This window comes from Camelina sativa, chromosome 3 (assembly GCF_030686135.1).
Source record: "Camelina sativa cultivar CO46 ecotype springtype chromosome 3, ASM3068613v1".
NCBI lineage: Eukaryota > Viridiplantae > Streptophyta > Magnoliopsida > Brassicales > Brassicaceae > Camelina > Camelina sativa.
In genome coordinates, this window is record NC_141882.1 from 13,471,577 (window position 1) to 13,497,525 (window position 25,949).

At 33.4% G+C, this 25,949-nt stretch overlaps 3 protein-coding genes and 1 long non-coding RNA gene across 8 annotated transcripts; 1 reads left to right on the forward strand and 3 right to left on the reverse strand.

Moving 5' to 3' along the window:
• Positions 1-3,275: 3,275 nt before the first annotated feature.
• Positions 3,276-7,753, reverse strand: LOC104777117 (lysine-specific demethylase JMJ18-like). 3 transcript variants are annotated; one of them, XM_087504021.1, is made up of 12 exons: positions 7,521-7,722; positions 7,169-7,286; positions 6,691-6,780; positions 6,508-6,585; positions 5,916-6,407; positions 5,608-5,832; positions 5,358-5,519; positions 4,891-5,262; positions 4,228-4,804; positions 4,035-4,138; positions 3,764-3,943; positions 3,276-3,678 (listed from the first exon to the last, which is right to left on the reverse strand). In XM_087504021.1, exons 2-12 carry the CDS (start codon positions 7,211-7,213, stop codon positions 3,529-3,531), a joined length of 2,475 nt encoding a protein of 824 aa, XP_087360147.1. In that variant the 5' UTR covers positions 7,214-7,286; positions 7,521-7,722; the 3' UTR covers positions 3,276-3,528. The 3 variants fall into 3 exon arrangements, with proteins under 3 accessions (XP_087360147.1, XP_087360149.1, XP_087360151.1); XM_087504023.1 differs by having other exon boundaries at positions 7,414-7,524; XM_087504025.1 differs by lacking the exon at positions 7,169-7,286 and having other exon boundaries at positions 7,521-7,753.
• Positions 7,754-8,057: 304 nt separating this feature from the next.
• LOC104777119 (uncharacterized) lies at positions 8,058-12,738 on the forward strand. 2 transcript variants are annotated; one of them, XR_015592302.1, is made up of 4 exons: positions 8,058-8,345; positions 8,597-8,806; positions 8,908-9,019; positions 11,928-12,738. It is a non-coding gene; the product is annotated as an uncharacterized LOC104777119 (long non-coding RNA). The 2 variants fall into 2 exon arrangements; XR_766219.3 differs by lacking the exon at positions 11,928-12,738 and having other exon boundaries at positions 8,076-8,345; positions 8,908-9,563.
• LOC104778977 (uncharacterized) lies at positions 11,379-13,335 on the reverse strand. Its single transcript, XM_087504033.1, has 7 exons — positions 13,253-13,335; positions 13,025-13,167; positions 12,809-12,919; positions 12,589-12,695; positions 11,926-12,504; positions 11,791-11,844; positions 11,379-11,682 (listed from the first exon to the last, which is right to left on the reverse strand). Exons 2-7 carry the CDS (start codon positions 13,161-13,163, stop codon positions 11,599-11,601), a joined length of 1,074 nt encoding a protein of 357 aa, XP_087360159.1. The 5' UTR covers positions 13,164-13,167; positions 13,253-13,335; the 3' UTR covers positions 11,379-11,598.
• A 1,811-nt stretch (positions 13,336-15,146) lies between these two features.
• On the reverse strand, positions 15,147-19,973 carry LOC104777121 (uncharacterized). 2 transcript variants are annotated; one of them, XM_010501329.3, is made up of 22 exons: positions 19,578-19,973; positions 19,063-19,244; positions 18,878-18,957; positions 18,675-18,761; positions 18,525-18,575; positions 18,297-18,414; positions 18,154-18,210; positions 17,979-18,043; positions 17,789-17,872; positions 17,643-17,693; positions 17,485-17,547; positions 17,342-17,388; positions 17,180-17,249; positions 17,038-17,100; positions 16,854-16,943; positions 16,736-16,774; positions 16,426-16,653; positions 16,250-16,335; positions 16,117-16,165; positions 15,952-16,032; positions 15,781-15,874; positions 15,147-15,686 (listed from the first exon to the last, which is right to left on the reverse strand). In XM_010501329.3, the coding sequence occupies exons 2-22, from the start codon at positions 19,178-19,180 to the stop codon at positions 15,502-15,504; spliced, it is 1,806 nt and encodes a 601-aa protein (XP_010499631.1). In that variant the 5' UTR covers positions 19,181-19,244; positions 19,578-19,973; the 3' UTR covers positions 15,147-15,501. The 2 variants fall into 2 exon arrangements, with proteins under 2 accessions (XP_010499631.1, XP_087360157.1); XM_087504031.1 differs by having other exon boundaries at positions 19,523-19,914.
• Between the last annotated feature and the right edge of the window lie 5,976 nt (positions 19,974-25,949).

The following is a 25,949-nucleotide window of genomic DNA, read 5'->3' on the forward strand; positions in this document are numbered from 1 at the left end:
TCTAATATTTATAATACAAAACAATAAATATTAAAAATTAAGATGATATAGTGCGAGTTAAAATATCTCGGGACGGGTTATATAGCGGGATGGGTTTTGTCGATATTTATATAGATTGAAAATATCATTAATTTGGTGTTACACGGGTAAAACATCATTTCATTATTTTGTTAACACTATTAGCATCAGAGAATAGATATATCTAATTAAATTGATTAAATAAATATTATGTAAAAAATAATATTTATTACGGTATTATTTGGTTTAAACTATAAAATTAACAATTATTATATAATTATTTAACCAATAAATACAACTTATAATTTAAATGTTTTAATTATAAATAATTTGTCCCTCGGTGTACCGCGGGTCATAATCTAGTTATTTGATATAACATGTCCAATTTTTTAGTATGTTATTTGCCTATATTATGATAATTTGAAATCGGATTAGAATCTTTGGGGGGTGTATTAAACTTGATATTTTAGAAGATTTTGGTGTATTTTTAAATCCACTGTTATTTAATCAGTGAGTTTAAAAAGTCTTTTGAAATCCTGTGTTATTGAATTTGGAATTTTTAGAAATCATCTTAAATCATTCACAATATCTTGTTATTGAATCAATAATTTATAAATCTCACTACAAATACATTGTTATTCAAAATATCACAACTTTAAAAAAATGAGATTGTAAGTGATTTTGGGAGACTTTTTAAACCATTTTTAGTTGAAATACATGAGTAACAAAATCACACCTTTAAAGATGATATTTTGAAAGTTTTCAAAAAAAAAAAAAAAAAATTCTGAAACCAACTGCAGAAATTTCCTCTATCTCTACACCTTATGTTCTCTCCTATAGTCTCTCTTTCTTTCTCCAAGGTGAAAGCTTGGCCTTAGAAGATGAGTGATATTGAGATCGTGAGGAATGATGTCAATCGTGTCTTGACATTGATACCAGCTTTTGGATTGGATTAATCGATTGACGAGATGCTTGGATCATTTTGATATATATATATATATATATATATATATATTTGATGATGGCACCATAATGGATGAGAAATGTTATAAAGTTCAGCACAAGTATAAATAATGTGTAGTGAGTTGTTTGTAAGTAAGCATGATAGATGTTATAAAATTCTCTAAAGTCATTAAGCTCTAATGCTGATCGGTACAGTATGTACGTCTCCATCATCCTTTATAGTTTTGATGGTGGGTTTTTTTTAGGTTGTGAAGAAAACATGTGTGTGTTGAGAACAATTAGGCAAAAGTTGTGTGTCGAGAAGTGAGAGTCGAGACAAAAGAGGGTTTGGGAGAGGAAGGACAGTCACACATAGTCACACACACAGACACAGTCTAAAGGAGAAGAAGGGGAAGGACAATCGACTCGAGTCGAATCGGATTTTGGTTCGGATCGGTTTGAAATCGAAAATCAAATCACAATCAAAATATAATCCGATCGGTTTTAACAGTGAAACCGAAACCGATTTGGATCGGTTTTATCGGTTATGATCGGTTTTATCGGATTCGGTTTATTTGCCGAGGGCTAGTGTTAACTATAGACCTTGAAATACTCTTTCAAGCATTTCATCAAACATGTGGTTGGCATCAACAATTACAATCTCTAGACTCATCAAAACCACTCAACTGTTAATTCCTAAACCTATTTAATTTATGGTAACTCTTTGTAATATATATTTATCGTTTTATATATATATATATATATATATTCAAATTATTTCTTTTATCTCTAGAAGTTTTGTTTTTATCATAGTTTTCAGTTGATACATTTTCTCTCAAAATGAAATATGTTATTTTTAAACTTATTTAAGGTTGCATCTATTTATTATATAACCTTTCTTTCAATATTTTCACTAATTAGGATCATGTCTCTTCATCAGAATATTTCTACCAAGCCAAATAACATTTTTTATTTAATATTTTACCACATGATTGATTTTTTATATCACGAAACAGTAAAACTTCTATAAATTAATAACATTGGGATAGTGAAAATTTATTCATTTATAAAAGTTTTAATTTATCAATAAACTAATAATTTATAATTTATAGAGAAGTTTTTCATAATTTTTAAAAAAATATATTTTATCGTTAAAAAATATATTTTATTAGAATCAATTACAAAGAAAACAGCAATTATCATATTTGGGTAGAATATAAAAGTTTCTGATACAGTAAAATTATTAGAAAGAAACTCTAACAAAAATGAATGTATATATATATATATATATATTCGATAATTTTATAAAAATATTAATTTATATTATTGATGAGACCATATATAATAAAAAGTTCAAAAAAAATATTATTTCTAAAGCATTTTTGGGTGTGTTGTGGCAAAAAAAAACTGGATATTGAAATCCGTTTTTTTGATGTGTTGTGCGACTTCATTTTTAGTCATATTTTGCCATATGACATCCAAAAATGACCAAAATGACTTACATTGCTACGTGGATGACACGGATCATCTGACTCATAATCGTTAAACTTCGACTTAACACTATTCGAGTATATGTTGAAATTGACAATATTTCATATAATTCACATAGCAAATTTAAATTTTAATACTAAACAACACATTATATGTTTTTAAGTATTTTTAATATCTAATTCAAAATTTTCACATAAATTAGAAAAACCACGTATCTTTAATTATTTATGATTGAAAAAAAGTAGTTAGCCCATCATCACCGAGAATTTTGAGAATAAACATTTTGGTTTTGACTCTTTGCCCAAAAGTTCTATTATTATTAGTCTATGCAATCAAAAATCTCGGTTAACAACTAAAACCATCCCCAAAACCAAACCGGTTGAACTCATCCTTCCTCTCCACAACCACAACGATTTAACCAGAGAGGTATATAAAAGAAGAGGTCAGTTCTTTTTCTATTCCGGCGTACAACCGTCAAAATTCAACTAACGGCGGGAAAATTATATTTCTTTTTGGTTACTTTCAAGACTAGATTTTGTGAAACTGTGTACATAATGTGAAGTTTTGTGACATTGAGAAATAGGAATAAAAATTTTTCTACTGTGTGTTAGGAAGATTGATGTTTGGAAGTTTTTACATATTTTAAAAAACAATGATTACTGAGTTTAAATATATTTTTTTTTTGACTAAAGAAATATTATTTAATTTTAAATCAATAACAATTCAAAATTTTCAATGATTACTTTTTGAAATCTACAAAATATCAATTTTTGTCAAACAAAAAAATAACCTAAAACATCAATTTTTGTGAGACAGAGTGAGTATTTTATTGTATGAGTTTCCGCATTAGCAAAAGAATCGAACTTTCTAGTTTACACTTCTAACGCTAAGGTTAGGTTATTGTTCACGATTAAAAATTAAAAAAAAAAAAAAAGAACAAAAGATTATGAATAAATGCTCCCAAAACCAAAAAGAAAATATAATCAGAAATCAATTTATTCTATCTATCTAAAAGATGTCATTGTTGTTGTTGTTGTCGTCTTCTTGGAGTCGGAACTGTCTTGTTGGCTTCTTGAGTTACATCAAATCAACTCCAAAAAGTTTTCCTTTGGTTAAACTCACGGAACAGTTTGACGATATGAAGTGATCTTTTGAGTCTGATGAAGCTTGGTTCTTGTAGTTCCAGTACTCAACGAGTTGATGGTTTGGGTCAAGAACTTCAATGGCCTGTAGAGAAGGATTCCAAGTTGTGTAAAGAGTAAAGATCGATAGGATTTAAATGTAGAACAAGGCTTGGATTTGAATTTGTTACCTGAACTATAGAGGGTGAGAGGAAACCAAACATTTGAAGCCCATTGATACCCTCCAACTGCGGTAAACTAGGAAGACCAAGACTTGTGGATGTATCTTTAACTCTCTGCAACACCATTTCCCAGCACTCTTGGGCTGAAACATTGTGGAAGCTCACGTCTGAAGATTCTTCCAGAGTAACCTGAGCAAGCAAGAAAAGTCTAGTGTTAGCATTACTTTTCAAGATTCTGTTTTATCAAATAGAAATGTATTGTTGTGGGGAAAGGCTTTACTTTGAACAATGGACCCATGAGTCCTCCATCCAAAACCTCAGAGATGTAATTGCTCATTTTTGTTGGATCAAGCACATTGTAGAACTTGACACGACTCCTGAATCCTGTAAAAGTAGTAAAAACATGTTAACAACCTTCGCGAGCAAACTTCTGGTTAAGTAACATTAAATAAAAGGTTTCTCAAAGATTGTACTTTTTGGGAATATAGCATGCTTATTGCACCAAAGCTTTCCAAAACTCAAGGACCCGAGGGTTATAGGCTCGACCGATACACCAAGATTCTCTGAGGACGTTAACTCGCCGCCACTGGTGCTGACTTCTTCTTCTTTAAGGTCCTCTTGACAATCCAACTCTAAGTCAATGTTCAGATCAAACGAACCTTCCTTTAGCTTCTTCTCCTTACTTACAACTGAACAAGTCTTTGTCTGATCTTCATCACTATGTTCAACGCCTAAGACCTTGGAAGCCCATATCTTTAAATCATCTGATTCCCCTTCCAATGCTCTGACCAATGAGCTTAACTCATCCATTGTGTATCGGAGAAGGATGAAGTCATCTTTCTCATCGCATGAACAAAGATCATCTGCGTGTTTAAGGCACGCGTATTCATCAGGAGAGCACCTGCAGCCAGAAGCTGCCAGATGCAGATCATAAAAGCATGAGAAGCATTCCCTTTCACAGTTTGAATCAAAGTCCTTCTCCATCTTCATCAAGCTTGACGAATCCCTACCAAGAGCTTCAATTCTTTCCTCTTCCATCTCTAACCGAGCCTGTCAAAACAAAAGAACCAAGTAAGCATTAGAAAGTTAAAACCATATTCAGTATCATGACTCGAGTAGTGATCCTTTTTAATTACCTGTATCGCGTTGGTAAGTGTTCCATTCTTCCCACAGAAACTCTTCCATCGCAAGTTGGTTGTATTTTCCTTTTCCTCAGAAGCTGAGAGTTCCCAAAGAGCCTTAACCGCTTCATAAGCTGCTCCAAGAAGAAGTTTGTCGTGAGACAGAGAAGTCTTTCTCGTCTCTTTACTGTATAGTTCCACAGCGTTCTGTCCATGAGCCAACCAGTCAACAGGAGCCACATTAACCGCTTCTGCGCAGTTGAAACCGCAGTTGAATCCAGCATGATACGCCCTCGGGAATGTCAGTACATACTCCCCTGCATTCTGAACCACCCTGTAAGCTTGGACTCCCTCATCTTTCAGAATTGAAGGAGAAAACTGAGTAACCTGAATCAAGTAAAAAAACGAAGAGTTAGTCTCTAAACATGGTGGAGATGAAACAGGAACAAAGTATAAATCAAGTAGATGTTTTTCTTCCTAACCAGGCCATGAAGTAGATCAGGCTGTTCATCAAACAGGTCAGGTAGGTGTTTCCTCATCGCCTTCTCGAGAGCGGTTGCATTGCTTCCTGGTACACCATACCATACTTTTGGCTCCCCAAAGTGATGATAGTTTAGTGAATATAAATGATGGTCCTCCACATGCTGTTCAAACACACAGAAAATATCAACTATCCAAACATTAGAGAAGAAAATTTTATAACTAATCATCAAATTGTGAAAGTGCACTTACCCAACAAAATGACGAAAAACACATTCCCACATAGAGCCATGGAACTAGAACTCCAGAGATATCACAATCCTCAAAAGAGAGTACAGAGCCAGGGAGACGCGGTAGGTTATTCAAGTTCCATCCAGAAACTGTGTACTGATCCATATCACTACCGGTTAACTGTTCCGTTCTTTTACAAAACCCGCTTCCAAGTACCCCATTCTCCAAGTCAGCACCATAGTATACCTGAAATACAAAATTGAATTTAGTATTTTTATATATGTATGTAACTGTATGTGTTTTATTAGTGAAAGGGTCGGTTTCTATACCTCCACTTCATCAGTTGGTTGTTCGATTATACGCCAGTACTCGCCTTCAATTTCATCCACAGACGGTGTCCATTTCACTATATCTCCACCAGAATCTTTCTTTTCGAAGTAGGAGTCTTTAAAATGCAGAGCATATTTTTCAAACTCATCAAGAGTGAAGTCTGAACCAGAATTGAAACCAAACTTCTCCTCAGCCTCGGGAGATGAAGTCGATTCAGAAGGAGAAGAACCAGATCGTCTCCTAGAAGAACCCATTCTAGAGTTTCTTCTCCTTTTCCGTGTTCTACTCTTCGGTTTCTTTTTCATCGGCTCTCGGTTCTGAAGAAGGTCCACCGTCTGAATCCGGGTAGGAAACTTTATATTCTCCCATATACTCTTCTCCTTAAGCCGGCAAGGAGGTTTCCATGTCGATGGTGGGATGATTCGACATATACCAAACGGTTCTGCTTGTGGACGTATCTTTTCGATATAAGCAAGTGTATCTTCAAACTCCTGATGATCAAGAACTCAAAACATCAACAAAAGAAACGAAAAAAAAAAAAAAAAAAAAACAATCACAATCGATTTCACGGAAACAACAAGCAATAAGTACCTCTAAAGATGGCGTGAACACCGGAGCATCATCGATGATCGGCCTCTGAGCTTCAGCTGGTAACCATCTAGCATCAACCTTTAACATATACAATAAAAAAACATTATGTAAGATCAAAGTTGTTAACAAGATTTTAAAACTTTTGGGATTGCATCAGATTACATCATATATACTCTCTCTTACCTTCCTATGACGTGGACTAGTAGGTAGTTCCATGTTCGTGTCCTTGTCCTTATCTTTGTCTGGATTATGATTCTTCAAAGATATATCCTCCTGTTAAAAAAAAAAAAAAAACCCCCACATAAGTTTTATCACTTCACCAAATTCTCTCATAGATTTTTGTTTCGATTCTGCATAACGAGTTCAAATCAAACAGAGCTAGAAACTGTGATCACCAGAACAAGATCAACCAAAACAACAAAAACCAATATAGAATTCAACATTAACAAATCAGAAAAGAACAAAGGGATCTAATGATCTTATGATTGATTAGTTATCTTGCCAAATCAAGTAAACAAACGAGATCCGGGAAAAAAGATAAAATTGTCTCTATTATGATGAATAACACACCAATAGCTAAATTTTACAATCTCAGTAATTTAACAAGAAACCAATAAACAAAAACGATATGAGATACGAATGAAAACATGGAGAAACGAACCTCTTTGATCTCAGAATCTAATGGAACAACGTTGAGATTGCCCATATTGAATTAAAATCAATCCTCAAAACCAAATTCTATAAGCTAAAAAGTTTTCTTCGATTGAGAGCCAATGAAACTGAGAAGAAAAAGAAAAAAAAAAAAAAGATAAGAAAACGATGTTTATCAAACAAAATTATATATATATAAATCCAAAGGCTTAAAACTATATCCAAATAAAAGAAAAGTTAAAGAAGAGCCCTAACCCTAGAATTCAATTCACAGAAACAGAGAGATAGGATCAAACAATAACAAGAACATCAAAATATCACATATATTTATATTCAATCAGAGATAAATTTTTGTTTTTTACCTATAATAACCGAGAAAGCTTTCAAAGTTGTTTTGCTTCTTTGTTTTTTTTTTGTTTCCAAATTAATGATATTAGAAATTGAATTCGCAGTTAAAGTAGAAATACCCGAATCTGGGAAAATTTAAGAATGAGATTTTAATTGACCTAGTAACGAATAAAAGAAGGAACTTAGAAAATAACAAAACCGAACTTAACCAGGATTAGGAAAAAATATTACAAAAAAAAAAGATATTATACAACAAATTTTTTTAGAAAAAGAAAAGGTCGTAACCAACGGCTGAGATGGAGTATACCTCAAACCAACGGCTGGGATTTCATGAGGAGAAGAAGTGTCTTTGCGATTTTCTCTGATTACAAAGAATCTACTTTTTTTATTTTCTATCGAAACATAGAATATTTTATAAATTAGAAAAAAAAATAAAAAATCGAATCGATAATCAGTTATCTTATAAATCACAAGTCACATGTCCAATAAGATTATGCCACCTCAGATTTTATTTTTAAAAAAATCTACAAAAAATAAATAAAAGAAAATACGACGTAAAAAAAAATCATGTTGTCTAACTTCTTCACACCCACGATATCTACTCCACGATCTCTGAGATTTAACAATCCGTCATCACTATTATATAATTCTCAATTTCTCATTAGATCAGACATTCATATTCATACTAAACCGTCTATTTGCTTTGTCCTCCATTCAAATTCAAGAAAAAAAAAAAAAAAAAAAAAAAAACCCAAAAATCCACGGAGAAAGGAGAAGAAAACCAAGGAGATGATATTGAATCAAAAGAAAAGAAAGGAAAAGAAACCGTTGGCAAAAAGGTATGATTCTTCACTATGCAGGAACCTAAATTATGATCGAGATATTATGTTCTGTTTTGGGATTCTCAACTATGGTTTAGTTGGTTCATCGTCATTTCTATGCTCATCAAAATTTCTATGTCACACTTCTTTTTTGTTGTTGTTATTTTACCCTTTGGTTCAAGCCAAACTGTATGAGCAGTTGATCTCTGTTCGTCTTTGTGTTTTATCATTTATATTTTTTTGTTGATGGAATTGTTTGTGGGTTTTAGAAGAAAAGACCTGTTTCAAAGAGTGGTTCAGCCGTTCATGCACTAAGAATGTATCACAAGAGAAGCGGCCTAAAGTTGTGAATGAGGTGAGAAGGAAAGTGGAGACTCTAAAGGATACAAGAGACCATTCGTTTTTGTTTTCCGATGATGCGGAGCTTCCTGTTCCGAAGAAGGAATCTCTGTCTCCAAGTGGCTCTTTTCCTAATTCTGGTATGTTGCGTCTTTTAAAAGCCTGATTACTATTGTGATCTTTAAGCATATATACAATTTTCGTGGAGATAACTTATACTGGTTTTTTGCTGATGTGCAAGAGGCTCAGTCTGCTCAATTGTCAACGGGTAGTAGAACAGAGAAATGTTTCCCGTGACATCGCCACACCCCGAATAATACCAAAAAGAATCAGTGCCTACCTCAAAATACCAGGTATCATGATCATGATCATGATCTTTCACATCTCTCTCTTATGTATTTTCTCTAGCAGGGCACTAATTTTTCAAGAGAAACTAATTTTCTTCATGGCAGTTTATAATTGGTTTTGAGTTCTAAAAATAAAATAAAAACTAAATTAAATTATTTCTAATATAAATATTAGTTTTGAGAAATTTTGTGAGTTTTGCACCGCTGCATATGCTTTTATAAAGAATACTTTGAAAAAATATTTTTAGTCAAGTGGTTACATAATGATGATAAAAGAAAAAGAAAAGAAATTCAACTTTCAGTTGATTATAAGCCTAAAATTTATAGTTTATAATAGATACAGAATCAAAACTACATATACTTTAACATTAAAATTTACTAATATTCAACCAAAAAATTATATTATAAACTACTTAAAAATATATTACTTTATTAAAAATAATAGGGAAGTAGTTATTATGTGATCACATATAATAATTCCATGCGTATGCATGGGTCATATACTAGTACTAAATAAATTAAAAAAATATTAAATAAAGATTAAAAAAAATTAGAGATTGAGACAGAGAAAGACAAGAAAAACACGAGGAAGTTAGACAACACACCCGCCAAAGGAGAGAAACGCAACAGTGTTCTTTTTTTATAACAGATCTGCGTTAAGTAACATCATCGTACCGTACGATCTCATCTTTGAAGGTAAAGTTACTATATTACCCTTTAGATTGTATGGCTAATTACGGTTCTATGCCATCGCCATTGAACGAAACGTCGTCTTCGGGTTTTGTTTTCTCTCCGCGTCGGAAAAAGTAAAGTACTTGACCGATTCTGGGAGAAACGAACTATTTCCCACCAAGAACTATCATATCTCGCTGGATGGAGCCCGAACTTGAGCCACAATCTATATAGATATGTAAACTATGACCAATCTCTATGTCTCCCCAAATTAAAAGTTCTACACCTATATCCCCCTGGAAATGAATTGCTTCGGTTTATCCGGTGAACCGCAGACCAAACAATATAAACTCAAAATTAAACCAATTATGACCCGATTCCTACATAGTCACGACCCGATTCCTTACCTACAAATTCCCAATTTTCAAATATCATGAACCCTACAATCAACTTGACATTGTTCTTCTTCTGTCTTATTTTCTGGGTTCCCATTATCGAATTTGAGCTCCAGAATGAGCAATTTATCAACAAAGTCGACTGGAACTTCCAGTTCTCGTACTAATCTTCCAATCTCTCATTACGATTTCCTCAATCTTCCTAGGCATGAAGTACTCGAGATCATCTCTAATCTTATCAACAAACAACCTAGCTATATGAGGCACTGTTAACATCTCACACTCTCCATTTGGGATACAACTATGCTTATCAACAAATTTATTGATCTTCCATACCCTATCATTTGACAGAATCGACGCATAAACATTCCACTCACATTTAGATCCATCCTCATCATTAACACCAACGCATTTATACCCTATTTTCGCTTTATCATACCTGTACTGCTTCAGATTTCTCCCGGTTTTGAGAACATAATCGAGAACCGCCTCCTTGAATGCAACTCCATTGAAAAACTCCTGCTTATAGAACAACTCCCCATTCCCACGCCTCATATTCGTACGAGCTCTTGCTGGTCCGTCTTCATCATCGTCTTCACTCTCTGGGTACACATCGTGGCGGATTGGAGGTTCGTCGCTAAAATCCTCAACTAGCTGTTCGATGTGAAATTCGTCTCGATCTTCACCTTCTTCGTCGTAATCACCGCCGGGATCTCTCTCAACTAACGACATCGTCTCTCAACTCGAAAGAACTCGAAATCGCAGTTTTTAGGGTTCTTCAAGTTTTGGGGATTTTTTCGATTTAGGGTTTTGTTGGGAGAAATTTGGGGATTTTTCGATTTAGAGTTTTCTCGAGATTGAGAGGATGATATATCTGGTTAAATCGACAAATTCGGGTAAAATCAGGTTTAATCTGGTCAATTTTGGTTTAGGCTATTCGTTAGACGGTTAAGCAAATAGTAAACCGTCACATAACCAGGTCTAGGTGTAAATAGATATAGAACTTTTTTTTCATGGGGATATAGGTGTAGAACTTTTAATTTGGGGGGACATAGAGATTGGTCATAGTTTACATAGCTATATAGATTGTGGCTCATGTTCGGGCTCCATCCAGCGAGATATGATAGTTCTTGGGGGGAAATAGCTCGTTTCCCCACCGATTCTTTGTTTCTTTTCTTTTTTCATTAATCAAAACGCCACGTTTTATATAAATTTCATATTTTATCCCCATGGTTTGATCTTTCTTATATTTTGGAACCATAACTTTAAAATTGATCAAAAAAGGTACGAACAATAAATTCTTGAATCTTGTTGACTGTGTCATCTAAAATAATACTGTAGTTCAAAATGCAAGAAAAATAATTTTTTTTTTTTTTTTTTTTTAGAAAAAGAAAATTTTAAAGCAGGAAAGAGACCAAAACATCTCCACAAGAGAGTTTTGATCTAACTGAGGAAAGAACTAAAAGAAACTAAAATGTGTAAAAACAAATAGAAATTTTTGGCATTACTTTGAATCGATCAGAGACGAGTCTTCTTGCTTCCTGCTGCTTCTGTCTTGTCTTCTTCTACTTCTTTTACTCTCTTGGTTGCAACATTCCTTACCTAAACAAAACACAATCAAAAGAGCACAATGTTATCAAAAAAGACAATAGAATGCAACCTAAAAAGGTTTGTACAAATGAATCAGTGAGAAGTAGAAGAGATGATTACAGATTCAGCAACAGCATTATCAGGGTATTCAACTACAGTGATCTCAGGCTTTGGCTGCAACAAGAGTAACAGCATCTTATTATTAGTACATTTTAAGAGAGAGAGAGAGAAATAACGTTTAACATTTTTACTCACAGTGAAAGGAGAACTCGCAGTTGATTCAGTTTCAGCAGTTTCTACACGGTTCCTCCGGCCGTAAACTCGAGGAGGAACAGCCCGGTTAACTTGCTGAGGAACAACCTGGTTAACATGCTGAAGAGCAACCTGGTAAACTTGCAGAGGATCTTGGTTAACTCGAGGAGGAACAACCCGGTTAACTTGCTGAGTAACCTGGCTAACTTGCTGAGTAACCTGGCTAACTTGCTGAGGAGCAACCCGGCTAACTTGCTGAGGAACAACCCGGTTAACTTGCTGAGGAACAACCCGGTTAACTTGTGGAGGGCCCTGGTTAAGTCGATGATCAGGAACAAGCCGGTAAACTAGAGGAAAATCCTTGTTAACTTGAACAGGTAAAAACCGGTAAGCTGGCAGATGATCTCGGTTATCTTGAGGAGGAACAAGCACGTTAACGTGAGGAGGAAGAAGCAGGTTAACGTGAGGAGGAACAACCTGGGTACCTTGAGGACAATCAATTAGGTTAACTTGAGGCCGAACAAACCGGCTAAATTGCGGAGGACCTTGGTTAGGTGGACGAACCCCATAAGTTCTTCCAACCTAAAACAAAAAACAAACATTAGAGTTTTGATGAAGTTTGTTAACAATTCTTTAAAATGATAAGAGAAAAATAGAGGAAATTACTGTTGTAATATTGATGTGTTGGCAGTCAGAACATTTCACAGTTTTGTCACCTCTTTGGTGAATCACTTTCGCTTGACACCCGCCACACACAAGCATTACAAGATTGTCTAAAATAATATTTTCATTAAACAAAAAATTAGATTAGAAAAATCAGATCCATAGATTCAATTTTAGGAACCTCAACATTTCTGTTTCTTTATTTTTTCAAGAACCTACGTACTTTGCACAGGACGTGAGATATTACAACATCTCGCTGTTTCTTCTGTGCTGTTTTTAAAAGATAAGTTAGCTTTGCATCTTTCACATGGAAACTTATCTGCCATCCAGTCTCCTATATATAGTCATTAAAAATAATTAGGAAAAAAAAAACACACACACACACACAAAAAATGTAACAATAGAGAAAGTAAACAAAAATTTGATGTTATATATATACCGAGATGAGTTTGGACTGGAACGTGACAATTTGGACATCGGAGAATTTTTCCTCCTGTATCAAGCTCAGCAAAAATGATTCTTCTTCCTAGGTTAGCCTCAAGTTTTTCTTTCAGAATAGCTTTGTGATGGTCCTGCATAGCTCTGAGAACACACAAACCAAAAGATTAGAAAAGATAGAGAGACCTATAGTTTTAAAACTTTGAAGAGAAGATCAAAGGACTTTTACCTTGCTGAGGGAAGAAGATGAGAAGGGAGTTTTGATATGAAAAGAGCTAAGGAGTCTTTGTTGGTCTTTTAAGTAGCCACGAACAGTTACGAAGGTACGTTCTTTTGCACCTCTTCATATATAAAACTTAATTTAGATACATTAACTTGAATATATTTTTATCTATTTTCGATAAATTTCCTTTATTTCGAAACAAAATTTTCGAGAATGAATAAACGAATCGATGTAAGAGAAAATGTTGTTATTATTAGAAGATTCGGAAAATTCATCCAGAGAATGATAGTCAAGAACCACGATCATATTAGATTATAATTGATTCTAAAGATAGAAGATAATATATGTTGATTTGTTAGTGAATAAGGCTTTCATTCCGAAAGCATCGTGTATATTCACTTCTCTATTATTCATTGCTAGTACTCTAGTCGCGAAACAACAAACGCGGTTTTACAACTTTAAATCGTAATTAAATAAATTAATTGATTTTGGTTAATTAGGAATAATTTTATAGATTGGATTGAGTTAAGAAAACTATAGTTATTATAAAAGTGAATTGGATAGAGGGTGAGAGTATATGGTGATTCTAGACTTCTAGTTGTATGGTCATAGTAGATGAGGATTGCTATAGGAAATCCTTAAAATTTGTATGTCATTTGATTTTGTGGTTTGTGGTTTATCAGTGTTGCAAAAGTTAAAAGTTTAAAACCATAAAAGAAAAAAGGGCTATATGCAATTCGGTTTAGTATGGTAGTTTCAAATTTCAATGACAACCAGAAATATCAACAAAGAATTTAATAGAAAATACTATTATTAAAATACTATTATAACTAAAATTTCAATATACAGCAAATAATTAAATAATGCATAGCTCAATTTAATATGAAAGCCAAAATCAAGAGTTTTGTACTGACTAAGCAACAATGGGGCTTGGGGAGAAGGATGCTGTAAGTAATACACAAAATTAGTTCAACTAGAATGAGCAAAAAGAAATGAGAATCTATATAAAACAAAATGTTAGTAGTGATGCGGAAATTTCAAATTAACGTTTTGCAGTTTTTAATTCGTTTTTGGTTCATGGTTTTTAGTTTTGATTTTTCTGGTTTTTGATTTTGGGTGTAATAGTTCTTGCAAATTTTGAATGAAAACTTGGTTTTTATGATTTTATCTATAACTCTTTTTTTAAGAACGTTTTTAACTCTTTTCATTTTATTCTTAATTTTTGTTGGGTGTTTAAAAATTACTAAAAGAATGATAATGATTTTTTTTAAAAAAATCTTACTGTAAATTTGTTGGAAAAAACTACGTTTATCACATAATCTTGGAATGGTACTGAGAAAAAAAAATCATTAAAATTTATTGTTATTGAACTGATGATTTAAAAATCTACTTTAAAATCCATTGTTATTCAAAACAGTTTTGTGGATTTGGATTTTAATTATTTTTAGGATTCTGGAGGATTTGAGAAGATTTGTTTAGTTAAAAATACAGAAATCGAAATCTCATGTTTTAGGTGGTATTTGAAAGAATTTTGCAGAAAATCATATCAACTTCCCTAAAATCTAACAAAATTTTAAATTTCTTAAATCCCATCAAATTCTCCAAAATCATTGTTTGAATACACCCCCATAATCTAATCTTGAATGGCTAAACATTTTGATTTTTGCAAAATAGAAAATCAAAAACTACTCCAGTATAGTATATCTGCATCCATTCAAGGCTAAAATGACAATTTTGCTTACCAAATATTAAACAAAAAGTATTCAACTTTTAATTAAAAACCGAAAAATAAACCATTTAATTTTATGATTTTTGAGTGAGCTGAAACGAAACAAAAAGCTTTTGTAAAAATGCTAACCAAACCTAAATACAGAGTTATTTCATAAAGTCTTGCTAAGAGTTTTATTTATCAAATGCGTCGTCTTTCACATTCAGACCAAACCAAGATACAAAATGTTCCAGCAATACATATGATCATATGAACTCCCCTTTCGATGAGAAAAAAAAATCAAACAAACCAGGGGAATCAACCGCCATTTTCAGACGTTTCAAGCTAGAGTCTTTTCCAGAACATAAGTCTGTTAAAAAGAGTCTAACACAACCTGAACAAAAAGGCTTTGGATCATATGTACAGAGGAAAAAATCCTAACATTATGAAAAAAAGAAAAGCAAACCAAAATCCAAACTAAAATCGAAAGACGAAGCAATTCTAATGAAGAGAGAAAGCGGTAGAGAACTCGGCTAATGCAAGCTATCTATCTAGTGTAGAGGCCATTGCAGTAGCCGTTGTTATATCTTACATCAGCGACGCCATTGGGAGATTTCTTTAAGCTTCCATTGACAAAAACGTTTTTTGGACAGTTACTACTAATCAGATGTTGATGAACAGCTGCTGGATTCATGACTGTGTCTAGCTCCCCACACGATGCTGCAATGAGTCCTGCAATAAAAAGAATGTGACAAAAGATTGTTTTAAAGACTTGAGTTGTTTTAAAGTTGGGATCTTTCAGACTGATTAAGAAAAGGGTTCGGACCTAAAAATAGAGGAGAAGCTTTCCCGGGTCTGGATTTGAACTCAGGGTGGAATTGAGCACCAATAAAGAAAGGATGATTCGGGAGTTCAATGATCTACAAATTTCAGTATAAGATTAGTCAGTGATTTGGATTTGTACAAGAGATACAATAGTTAAAAGATCAAAACAGACCTCCATGCGTTTGCCAGTTTCATCTTTTGCAGCAAAAGAGAGACCAGCCTTCTCAAGGCGTTCAACCATATCAGGATTCACCTGCAAGTGTGTGTGTATATTTAGAAACTCACCTTTTCCATATTAACTGGTGGATATCCAAGAATTTGTATACAAATTCCATACCTCATATCTATGGCGATGCCTCTCATCGACAAAGGTTTTGTTCCCGTATCTGTAAGAATCATGTTAAGTAATCTTTAGCATTCAAAATGTTGAAGTTGAACCAACCAAGTCACTACAGGACAACGGTTCTTACAGTTTTGCGGATTTGCTGTCTTTGACATTGAAGAATGATTTTCTTGATCCTAAGCGCATAGTGCCTCCCATATGAGTTCTTGAACCCTAAACCCACCAAGCATGAAAACATATTAAAATCCGGTGAAACAGTAACGAAAAGTACATTTCGTGTAAAGAGACAGAGAATATAAGAACCTCAGGCATGAAAATGATGCAGGGATGTTTGGTTTCGGGTTTAAACTCTGTGCTGTTGGCATCGTGCAAGGAGAGAACTGATCGTGCAAACTCGATGACAGCAATCTGCATACCGAGACAAATACCAAGGAAAGGGATTTTGTTTTCACGAGCATATTTTGCAGCAAGAATCTTCCCTTCCACTCCCCTATCACCAAAACCTCCAGGGACAAGAACTCCATCTACTCCCTGAAGAAGATACCAATAGAGAATGAGCTTACACAAGGCTTCTTGATGATTGAAGTTGTAAAAATTGGCAAACAGTTCAAACCTTTAGCAACTTCCAAGCAGCTTTATACGCATCTGGATTCTGCTTAAAAGAAACACCATGACTTAGCTTAAATTTGGTTAAAAAGGTAGATGCATACATGTAATATCAGTTTACCAACCTCTTTCTCAGTTTCTTTTTCGAGATCACAAGCTGGAACCCAATCAACTACGAGCTTTTTGCGACAAGCCACAGAAGCATGTAAGAGAGCCTAAACAAGTTATCCAAATGTGAGAACCGAAGCAAGGAAACCATTTAGTTTATTCAGACAGTATCACATGAGAGGTTGATGCTTAAGTTTCTACCTTCAAGACTGAGAGATAAGCATCGGAGAGGCCTGTATATTTCCCCACAACAGCGATTCTCACCTGTAAAAATGATTGGATGCTTTAAGTAAGAGATGTTAAGGTTACAGTTTCTAAAAAGTAGCTGAGAGCTGAGACTTACCGGCACATGTAAATTGTCACATAATTCAGCTCTGGAAGTCCATTCCCCTAGAGAAGGCTCTTTAAGAATACTGTTTCATAGACAATAAAAGATCAGTTCCAAACCATTTCAGTCGCAAATCAAACAAGCCACATACCAAGGAAAATAAGACACAATAAATACCTAGCAAGATTGAGCACTTTTGAGATTGCCAGGTGAGCTTTCTGCTCCTGTTCAAGCAAAAAATGTGTATTGAGCATTGTTTTCTTGATGATTTATAGTAACCGGTTCAGTGACTACAAATAGTTTTAGTTGAGAAAAGGTACCTTTAGCAACAAAGGAATATGCCAAATGTTGGGAATATCATAGAGAGTGAAGATATACTCAAGCTGAAACAAGAACCATAAGCTGGTAAATTAAAGAGATTTCACAAGTCAAGAACATAACAAGAAGTGACAATAAGCAGCATCGTATAGCATCTTACCGGGACATGGCAGAATTGAGCTAGTTTCTCTTTCACATTATCTTCAAGTGCCTTACCGAAGCAAAAGGTTGAGACTTTTTTATATCAGAACATAATACACCAAAAGATTTCAAGTTCAAGATGAAGAAGCAAGCAAAGAAACGAACCTTTGTGCTCCGACAAGCTAAGATATCTGGCGTCAAGCCCAAGCCTCGTAGTCCTCGGACACTATGCTGTGTTGGCTTAGTTTTCTGAAAGAAAAAAGTAACAAAAGCAAATGAAGTAAATGTAGACATACATAATCAAATGATGTCACATCATGGTTGCTTCATTTCAAGAAAAGTTATATATATATACCTGTTCACCAACAACATTAAGCACAGGCACGAGGCTGACATGGACCAGACAGAAATTCCCTGGGCCTGAACTCAACCACCAACCAAAAGATCCAGTAGTTAATTTCATCATATCCACCAAATCCACTTCAGCTTTTCTTTTGGATTCAAATGGTATGAGGAAAAATGATGCTTACCTACACGGTAAGAGAATTGGCCTAGCGCTTCGATAAAAGGTGCAGATTCAATATCACCTGCAAACATAAAAACAAAATCTCTGTTTACACAGAAGAAGCAAAGCCAGGAAACAAACAAAAAAATATCTTAATTTCTGTGTAACCTATAGTTCCCCCTAATTCAATAACGCAAACATCAGCAGGATCCTCTTCTCCATCAACAGGAATAACCGCAACTCTCTCAATCCAATCTTGAATTGCATCAGTGACATGAGGAACAACCTTAAATCATTACAACCAAAACACTTTATGAGTTACAAGAAAACCAACACCAGAACATGTAATGAGAAAAAAAAAAAAAAAAAAAAGAAGTAAAAGTCTTATTTATCTACCTGAACAGTCTTTCCCAAATAATCTCCTTTCCTCTCTTTAGCAATAACATGCTGTGTGACACAGACAGAGAAGTGTATAAGAAGATTAAGTCGCAGACCTAACAACATCAATCAACCTAACAAATTAGTTGAGATCTAGATCTTACTTACCTGGTAAATTTTCCCAGTAGTGATGTTATTGTCTCTGGTTAATTTAATATCTAAAAACCTCTCGTAGTTTCCAAGATCAAGATCCACCTTTTCCCAAGAATCACATCAAAAACAAAAAACAAAAAAGTTCTCAAAAAGCTAAGTCTTTTAATCTTTACAAAAAAGTTTCAAAACAAAAAGAAAGAAAGTCATATTTATTTTACCTCACCACCATCGTCCAAGACAAACACTTCACCATGCTCAAATGGAGACATGGTTCCAGCATCAGTGTTTAGATAAGGATCTGGAATAAGATTTTGAGTGCTCCGTAAGCAAAAACATCATTTGAATTGACTAAACCAGAAAGAGAGAGATAAGAGAGAGAGTATTAAAAAAGCAAGTAAAGTACCGATTTTGATAGAAGTAACACGAAGACCACAAGCTTTAAGGAGAACACCAATACTACTAGCTGTTACTCCTTTGCCTAATCCACTCACAACACCGCCTGTCACAAGCACGTACTTCATCTTCTTCCTTCCGATTTCAAAACCAAAAAAAACTTTCTCTTAAGTGTAAAATCAACTAGTCGTCCTGTACCAGTAACCAAAGGAGGAGAAACCAAATCAGTCAACAGTCAAAGAAACAGAAGCAAGTGATTGGTTACAAACAGAGTAGCAGAAACCAGAAAGTGAGAAAGGACGAAGCTTTTGAAATGTTTAACAGAGAAATTGGATTCTTGTAGACTTAACATCTCCTTAAACGCAGAACACAGAGAATGGCCAAAAAAAAGATTTTTTTTTTAAAAAAATGAAACTTTCTCTGGTTATTTGGTTTCGAAATCAGTATCCAAACAGAGCAAAAGCTGTTACATTTCCATGTGTATCAAACTCAGAACACAGAGAGATTCCTAAATCAGAGAGTGACCTGAGAGTAGCACCAGCGGTTGGGTTTGTTTTTCCCGACGGCTCTGGATTTTATTAAATAGAAGAAAAGAAAGAAACTGTGTATTGTTGGGGTTTGTGGGTTTTGATGGGTTTATCGGATAAGGATAAAGGGCGGCGAGAAAAGTGTGAAAACGATGGAGAAGAGAGAGAGAGAGAGAAGAATGAGAGTTTTAATTTTTTTTCTAGGTTCACGCCATTGACGACGGAAGCCGTTTTATAAAGAGTAGAGAGAAGAGAGAAACACTGTAATAGCAGCGAAGAAGAGCGCCTCTCTCTCTCTCTCTCTCTCTCTCTCTCTCTCAAAACCCCCCCAATGTAAACCCTCCACGGCTCCACCTATATTTCTTTCTCTTAATTATTTTATTTCATTTTCTATATTTGGATTTATATTTGCGGATCCTACTTAATAATAATATCTTTAATACAGTTTATATTTATTTACCTATCTCTTAAAAAGTAAACAAATTTATTTAAATCACTAATGAAATAACTACGGTATAATTATTTATTCCTACTCTGATATGATTTTATTGTCATATTTCTTAAAATTATGCCGATACCCGGACGTATGTATGAGTTTTTCTATTAAAAAAATCTGTAGTTTGTTCATTTGTAACATTTATTTTTGTTAAATTATTTGTGACTACTTAAACCAATTTTATTGATATTTAAAAAAAAAAAAATCACTCTTTCGCTCTTTTCAAGTTAGGTTGAGTTTGTTATATTACTCAAAATGGATAATTTATAGGTGTGCATCTATAGATTCATATTTTCAATAATATTTTTATTTTGGCTTTGTTATATATGATTTTTAGTTTATTCAAATCTCTAATGCTCATTTAAAATGTAAAATTTAATTATTAAGAGAAAAAAAAATATTAAATATTTAGGTTTGCGAGAAGTTGTATAACAATCTTCATTAAACAACAGCATGCATATAAATCCTCATATGCATTAGATAATATTTTGTGTCTTCATAACATCAAATCGTCTTGAAACAAACTTTGTAGTACACTACAAAAATGAATTAAGAAATTGAAAGGCGCATAAGATATTGTAATTTCTTTTTTTTTTAAAGATACAGTACTGTGGTTCGAAATGCTCTTCTTTGTTTTTCTTGATTTCATGTTAGTACATTAAAATTTCTTTCCATGAACAAAAAAACATAACAACTTTTAAAAAAGTTTGTTAGTTATACCCGGGTTATTCCTAATACACAAAATTAGATAATTGATAATAATGTTGGTTAATTTCAAGGTAATATATATTCGAGTAAAAAAAATATGTCAAAAGATTAATAACGGTGTATTCAATTTATTTCAACGAAAAAAAATATATAAAAAAAATATTTCAACTAGTCACACAGAATTACATGTAGTAACTTTATTATAGTTAAAATATATATTCTCCATTTTGCGTATTGGATGTGAAATATGAAAGGTTCTGTGGACATGAGTTATTGGCCTGTCTTTAGCACTGTGACCACTCAGATGGACCACTATAACGGTATTAACTAATCACTATTCTTCTCCGACTAATCACTAATGTTATCTTTCTTTTTCCTTCTTTTGACCACGTATCTAAAATTGCACACAACTCAATCAATTCGACTCGAGATATAGAAATGTGTTTGTTTTTTCTAAGTGAAGCTGTCCAACCGGTTTTTGGTTATGGAACTGATGATTTTTTTATATTATGATTATGTAATATAGAACTATAAGGACAATCGAATTTCGAATAATTCTATTTGGGTCCGATTATAACCAATATATATACTTCTATAAAATATTTTAAAAAATCCTTCATTTTTTTTTTGTAAAAATAAATCCTTAATTTTGATCATTTATTTTAATTTCGTTAACAACCCAGTTTAAAATTCTTATGGTTTATATTTATTTTGGATTTTACTTTTTACTGAAGCAAGATCTTGTGATTACATGCGTTACAGATCTAGCAATGGTCGTATTGGACCCACCGGTTTGATCTATGTCCGCATAAACGTGGAAATTTACAACGACGTTGTTCGCATTTTTTACGTTTTCCGTTTGGCCGAAACCAGGAAACTCCTTTATTATAAATAACTAATTTGATATCCAAATTCAAATTTTTTTAAAAAATATCTGAAACCAAAATCAGAATATATCAAAAGATCAGATTACTAATTATTGGTCATTGGATCTTTCAACGCATGTAAAACAATTGACATTTAAAATTTAGTTTCTGAAAGGGAATCTTAGCATTGGTTACTCATTCATAGGTGACGTAGCGGAAGCTAATAGGGATAGAACTAGAGATTCGTTGATTCTTCAGAATACCGGATAACTAGGTTTTGAGAGTCCTCCTCTCAGGGCTTTCGCAAAAGCTCTTGGATTTGTGAATACTCTTCACAGTGGCTTATCAAAACCTCTTTAAATCTTTCGATTAATCAATTCATCAATAACTGAATACAATAGGAGGCTATATATAATAAAGCATAAAACCCTAAAACATAGAATATTCTAGGATAATTATAATTAATAAATTAAAAGATAATAATAATTGATATTTGGAAATTATCCAAATATCTCGCTACATCAGGTCTCGCCGGCCAAGAAAAGATTCGTCCTCGAATCTTGTATCTTCGCTGCATCAGCTCCCTCCAACCAAGAAAGATTCGGCCTCGAATCTTCAGCAACGTTTTTAACATAGGAGATTTTCGAAGATCCATCTTCATCTCCATCTTTTGGTGTTGCCCAATTTTTGCACAGACACGGTCTGACCCAAACTTTGCGCGAACTTGGTATGACCCGAAATTTATACCGATCTGGTCTGACCCGAAATTTGTACCGACCCAGTCTAACCCGAAATTTGCACGAACCGTATCTTGCCCGAAGTTCGCACAGATTTTTTTTCTGCAGAAAACCCTAATTTTGCACGGATCTGCCTCTTCCAGGATTTTGCACAGACTGAAACTTCAACGACTTCTGTAGAATAACCGAAATTTGCACAAATTGAATCTTCTGCAAAATTATTACGAACCGGAATTTGCACAGATATGGTAGAAATCGTGTTCAGCACAGATTTCGCACAGATCTGAAAATGTCCGTATTTTGCACAAACGAAATCCTCCTCATAAACATCGTAGATGGGAGGACCATAGAACTCCTTGTACTGCCCATACAAGTCTTCCGAAGAAATAAACGGATATACATCCGCAGGATAGAGACATCCAATCATCAGAGTAATCAAAGAACCGATTTGGCTCTGATACCAACTGACGTAGCGGAAGCTAATAGGGATAGAACTAGAGATCCATTGATTCCTCAGAATAACGGATAACTAGGTTTTGAGAGTCCTCCTCTCAGGGCTTTCGCAAAAGCTCTTGGATTTGTGAATACTCTTCATAGTGGTTTATCAAAACCTCTTTAAATCTTTCGATTAATCAATTCATCAATAACTGAATACAATAGGAGGTTATATATAATAAAGCATAAAACCCTAAAACATAGAATATTCTAGAATAATTATAATTAATAAATTAAAAGATAATAATAATTGATATTTGGAAATTATCCAAATATCTCGTTGCATTATCTTGTGCAAAAAAAAAAAAATTCTTTTCAATTGGAGGTCTTATTTGTAGTTTTCAGATATTTGGGGTGTTTTTTTTTGTCAAAATATCAAATGTTAAGGGCCTAAAATTTTGTAATTTGTTTTCAAAAATAATTTGACATGGTGTAAAAGCACCTCTTGCACCATGCCATCGCCGAGCCTGTTAATGCAGCAAATATCTATTATTATTATCTTTTAATTTATTAATTATAATTATTCTAGAATATTCTATGTTTTAGGGTTTATGCTTTATTATATATAGCCTTCTTAGGCCTCCTATTGTAGTCAATTATTGATGAATTGATTAATCGAAAGATTTAAAGAGGTTTTGATAAACCACTGTGAAGAGTATTCACAAATCCAAGAGCTTTTGCGAAAGCCCTGAGAAGAGGACTCTCAAAACCTAGTTATCCGGTATTCTGAGGAATCAACGGATCTCTAGTTCTATCCCTATTAGCTTCCGCTACGTCAGTTGGTATCAGAGCTGATGCAGCGAAAATACAAGATTCGAGGACGAATCTTTTCTTGGCCGGTGAGACCTGATGCAGCGAGATATTTGGATAATTTCCAAATATCTATTATTATTATCTTTTAATTTATTAATTATAATTATTCTAGAATATTCTATGTTTTAGGGTTTTATGCTTTATTATACATAGCCTTCTTGGGCCTCCTATTGTTTTCAGTTATTAATGAATTGATTAATCAAAAGATTTAAAGAGGTTTTGATAAATCACTGTGAAGAATATTCACAAATCCAAGAGTTTTTACGAAAGCCCTAAAAGGAAAACTCTCAAAACCTAGTTATCCGGTATTCTGAAGAATCAACGGATCTCTAGTTCTATTCCTATTAGCTTCCGCTACATCACATAGTCCAAAAAAAATTTGAGCCGGCCCTGCTCATTCATGACCCTGATCATACTAACCGTATAATGACGTAGTTACCATGTTTTTACTCTACGGTATTTAATTGTTGTAATAAACAATTGAAATATGTACCATCATCATTGAGCCCAACAATGTTATCTTTCTATCAAAATTTATTACTAAAGAAAAATAAAACAATGTTATCTTCTATTGCTTTCCTATTTTTATTTTTATCTTCTTCTTTTTTTTTTCATTTACATACATGAACAAAAATGTTGATATGTGGCATTGTTGGTTAAGTACTGCGACACTCGTTGAGTTTCCAACCGATCGTTAGACATAGTATATTTTATATGTCGAGAATTTACTACAAAATGAAAAAATCTACTACGAAAATGGTATTGCTAGTTATCTTTGGTAAAATCAACAAAAAAATTTACAAGTATCATATGTATTCGTTAATCTGTATATTGAATATAATGAATGGAATGGAACAAATAGTTTATTGTTTACTCTTTTTAAATAAAAAAAATTCACTATACATTTTAAAGAATGTGTGCTTTTTATCTTCGCGAAAGTCAAAAAGTAAATTTTTTAAAAAAATGAGAAATTTAATTGCAAATAAGAGGAGAAATAATTAGAAAAATGTAAAAAAAAAATGCTAAAGAAAAAGGTCAAAGGAGTAATCTTTTATATTTAACTTTTAAGAAACCCACCAAACTTATAACTACCAACTAACATTCATACATGCATATGCACACTTTATGATCCATATCTTCTACTGTCCAATGACTCTCTAATAACATGGAATTTTAATCCTTTTTTTATTTTATGTTCCTTGTGGTTAAATTCTACTAGCATTATTATTCTAACAATAATTTTACAATAAGTATCTAAAACTGCCGAGCAAACTGAGTGAATAAAAATAAAATGCATGACAACAAAGAAATGATATATAAACAACCACTTGAACTATTTGACAGAATCAAAGAGTAAAAATCCTCGTAAATAATCAACAAAACATGCATGAAACATTGGTTTTTTATTTCTATTCTTATCTGGTGCCAAATTGTTTAGTTAATATTGTTATGTACTATTGATTTCTTCTTGCATATACTTTCGAGTATGTGATGGAATGGGTGGAACTAACTTTATATCTACTTTTTTCGAAAATTTGCACACAGTTGCAATTAACTTGCATTTATAATAGTGACCCCAAATTTTGTTATTACACCTGCTTATTGCTTAATGTAGTCAAATGGGACCAAAATCATCCATGAATCGATCGAACATTTGTATTCACGTAGGATCGATGTTTTTTTCTTTTCTAAATCATTCCGTATTATTATTATTAGGACATGACATTGCAACCCACGAGCCACGAATGTGAGAGAGTGGATCGGTGGCTCTGTCGGTCTTTTACCAAACCCATCAGTGTGTCCCACTGTACGCCACGTGTCATATCTCTTGTGTCTGGTCAAATGTTGCATCTGCGTTTGTTTCGGAAGCTTTAAGATTATTCTATTCGTATTGAGACCAGAGTGACAAAGTCCATGCTCTTTTTACGATATATATATTAAACTAAACTTCCTTGCAAATTAATTTAAATTCATTCATTGGATCAGGTTAGTTGGTCTACGTCACACCAAATTTGACCCGTAATCCATTTTTTAAAAGTATGGATAATGCTGCATAACTTTGATTTTTATCGGACTGAGATCTTCACAATCAGCAGTTCTAATATTTAAATTTATATGTTGGTAGATTGGAATTATTTATCCAGTGCGTATATCGCTCATTTTCAGTTACCTTATATATCATATATATTGTTACATCATGTATAATTTAATGTCCATTTACCCAAATGCAATGTCCATTCCACTAGATAGAAAGA

What these genes read in the sequence shown, in the direction of transcription:
- LOC104777117 (XM_087504021.1), bottom strand. Translation starts at nt 7,213, where the DNA reads ATGGGCAATCTCAACGTTGTTCCATTAGATTCTGAGATCAAAGAG. An exon ending in TGTTCACGCCATCTTTAGAG is followed by an intron (nt 6,408 to 6,507) that starts GTACTTATTGCT and finishes CTTGATCATCAG; the next exon opens with GAGTTTGAAGATACACTTGC. An exon ending in TCTCACCCTCTATAGTTCAG is followed by an intron (nt 3,679 to 3,763) that starts GTAACAAATTCA and finishes CCTTCTCTACAG; the next exon opens with GCCATTGAAGTTCTTGACCC.
- LOC104778977 (XM_087504033.1), bottom strand. Translation starts at nt 13,163, where the DNA reads ATGCAGGACCATCACAAAGCTATTCTGAAAGAAAAACTTGAGGCTAAC. An exon ending in TCCAGTCCAAACTCATCTCG is followed by an intron (nt 12,920 to 13,024) that starts GTATATATATAA and finishes GACTATATATAG; the next exon opens with GAGACTGGATGGCAGATAAG. An exon ending in TATCTCACGTCCTGTGCAAA is followed by an intron (nt 12,696 to 12,808) that starts GTACGTAGGTTC and finishes ATATTATTTTAG; the next exon opens with ACAATCTTGTAATGCTTGTG.
- LOC104777121 (XM_010501329.3), bottom strand. Translation starts at nt 19,180, where the DNA reads ATGAAGTACGTGCTTGTGACAGGCGGTGTTGTGAGTGGATTAGGCAAA. An exon ending in ATATTCCTTTGTTGCTAAAG is followed by an intron (nt 17,389 to 17,484) that starts GTACCTTTTCTC and finishes TTGCTTGAACAG; the next exon opens with GAGCAGAAAGCTCACCTGGC. An exon ending in GGCATCGCCATAGATATGAG is followed by an intron (nt 16,033 to 16,116) that starts GTATGGAATTTG and finishes ACACACTTGCAG; the next exon opens with GTGAATCCTGATATGGTTGA.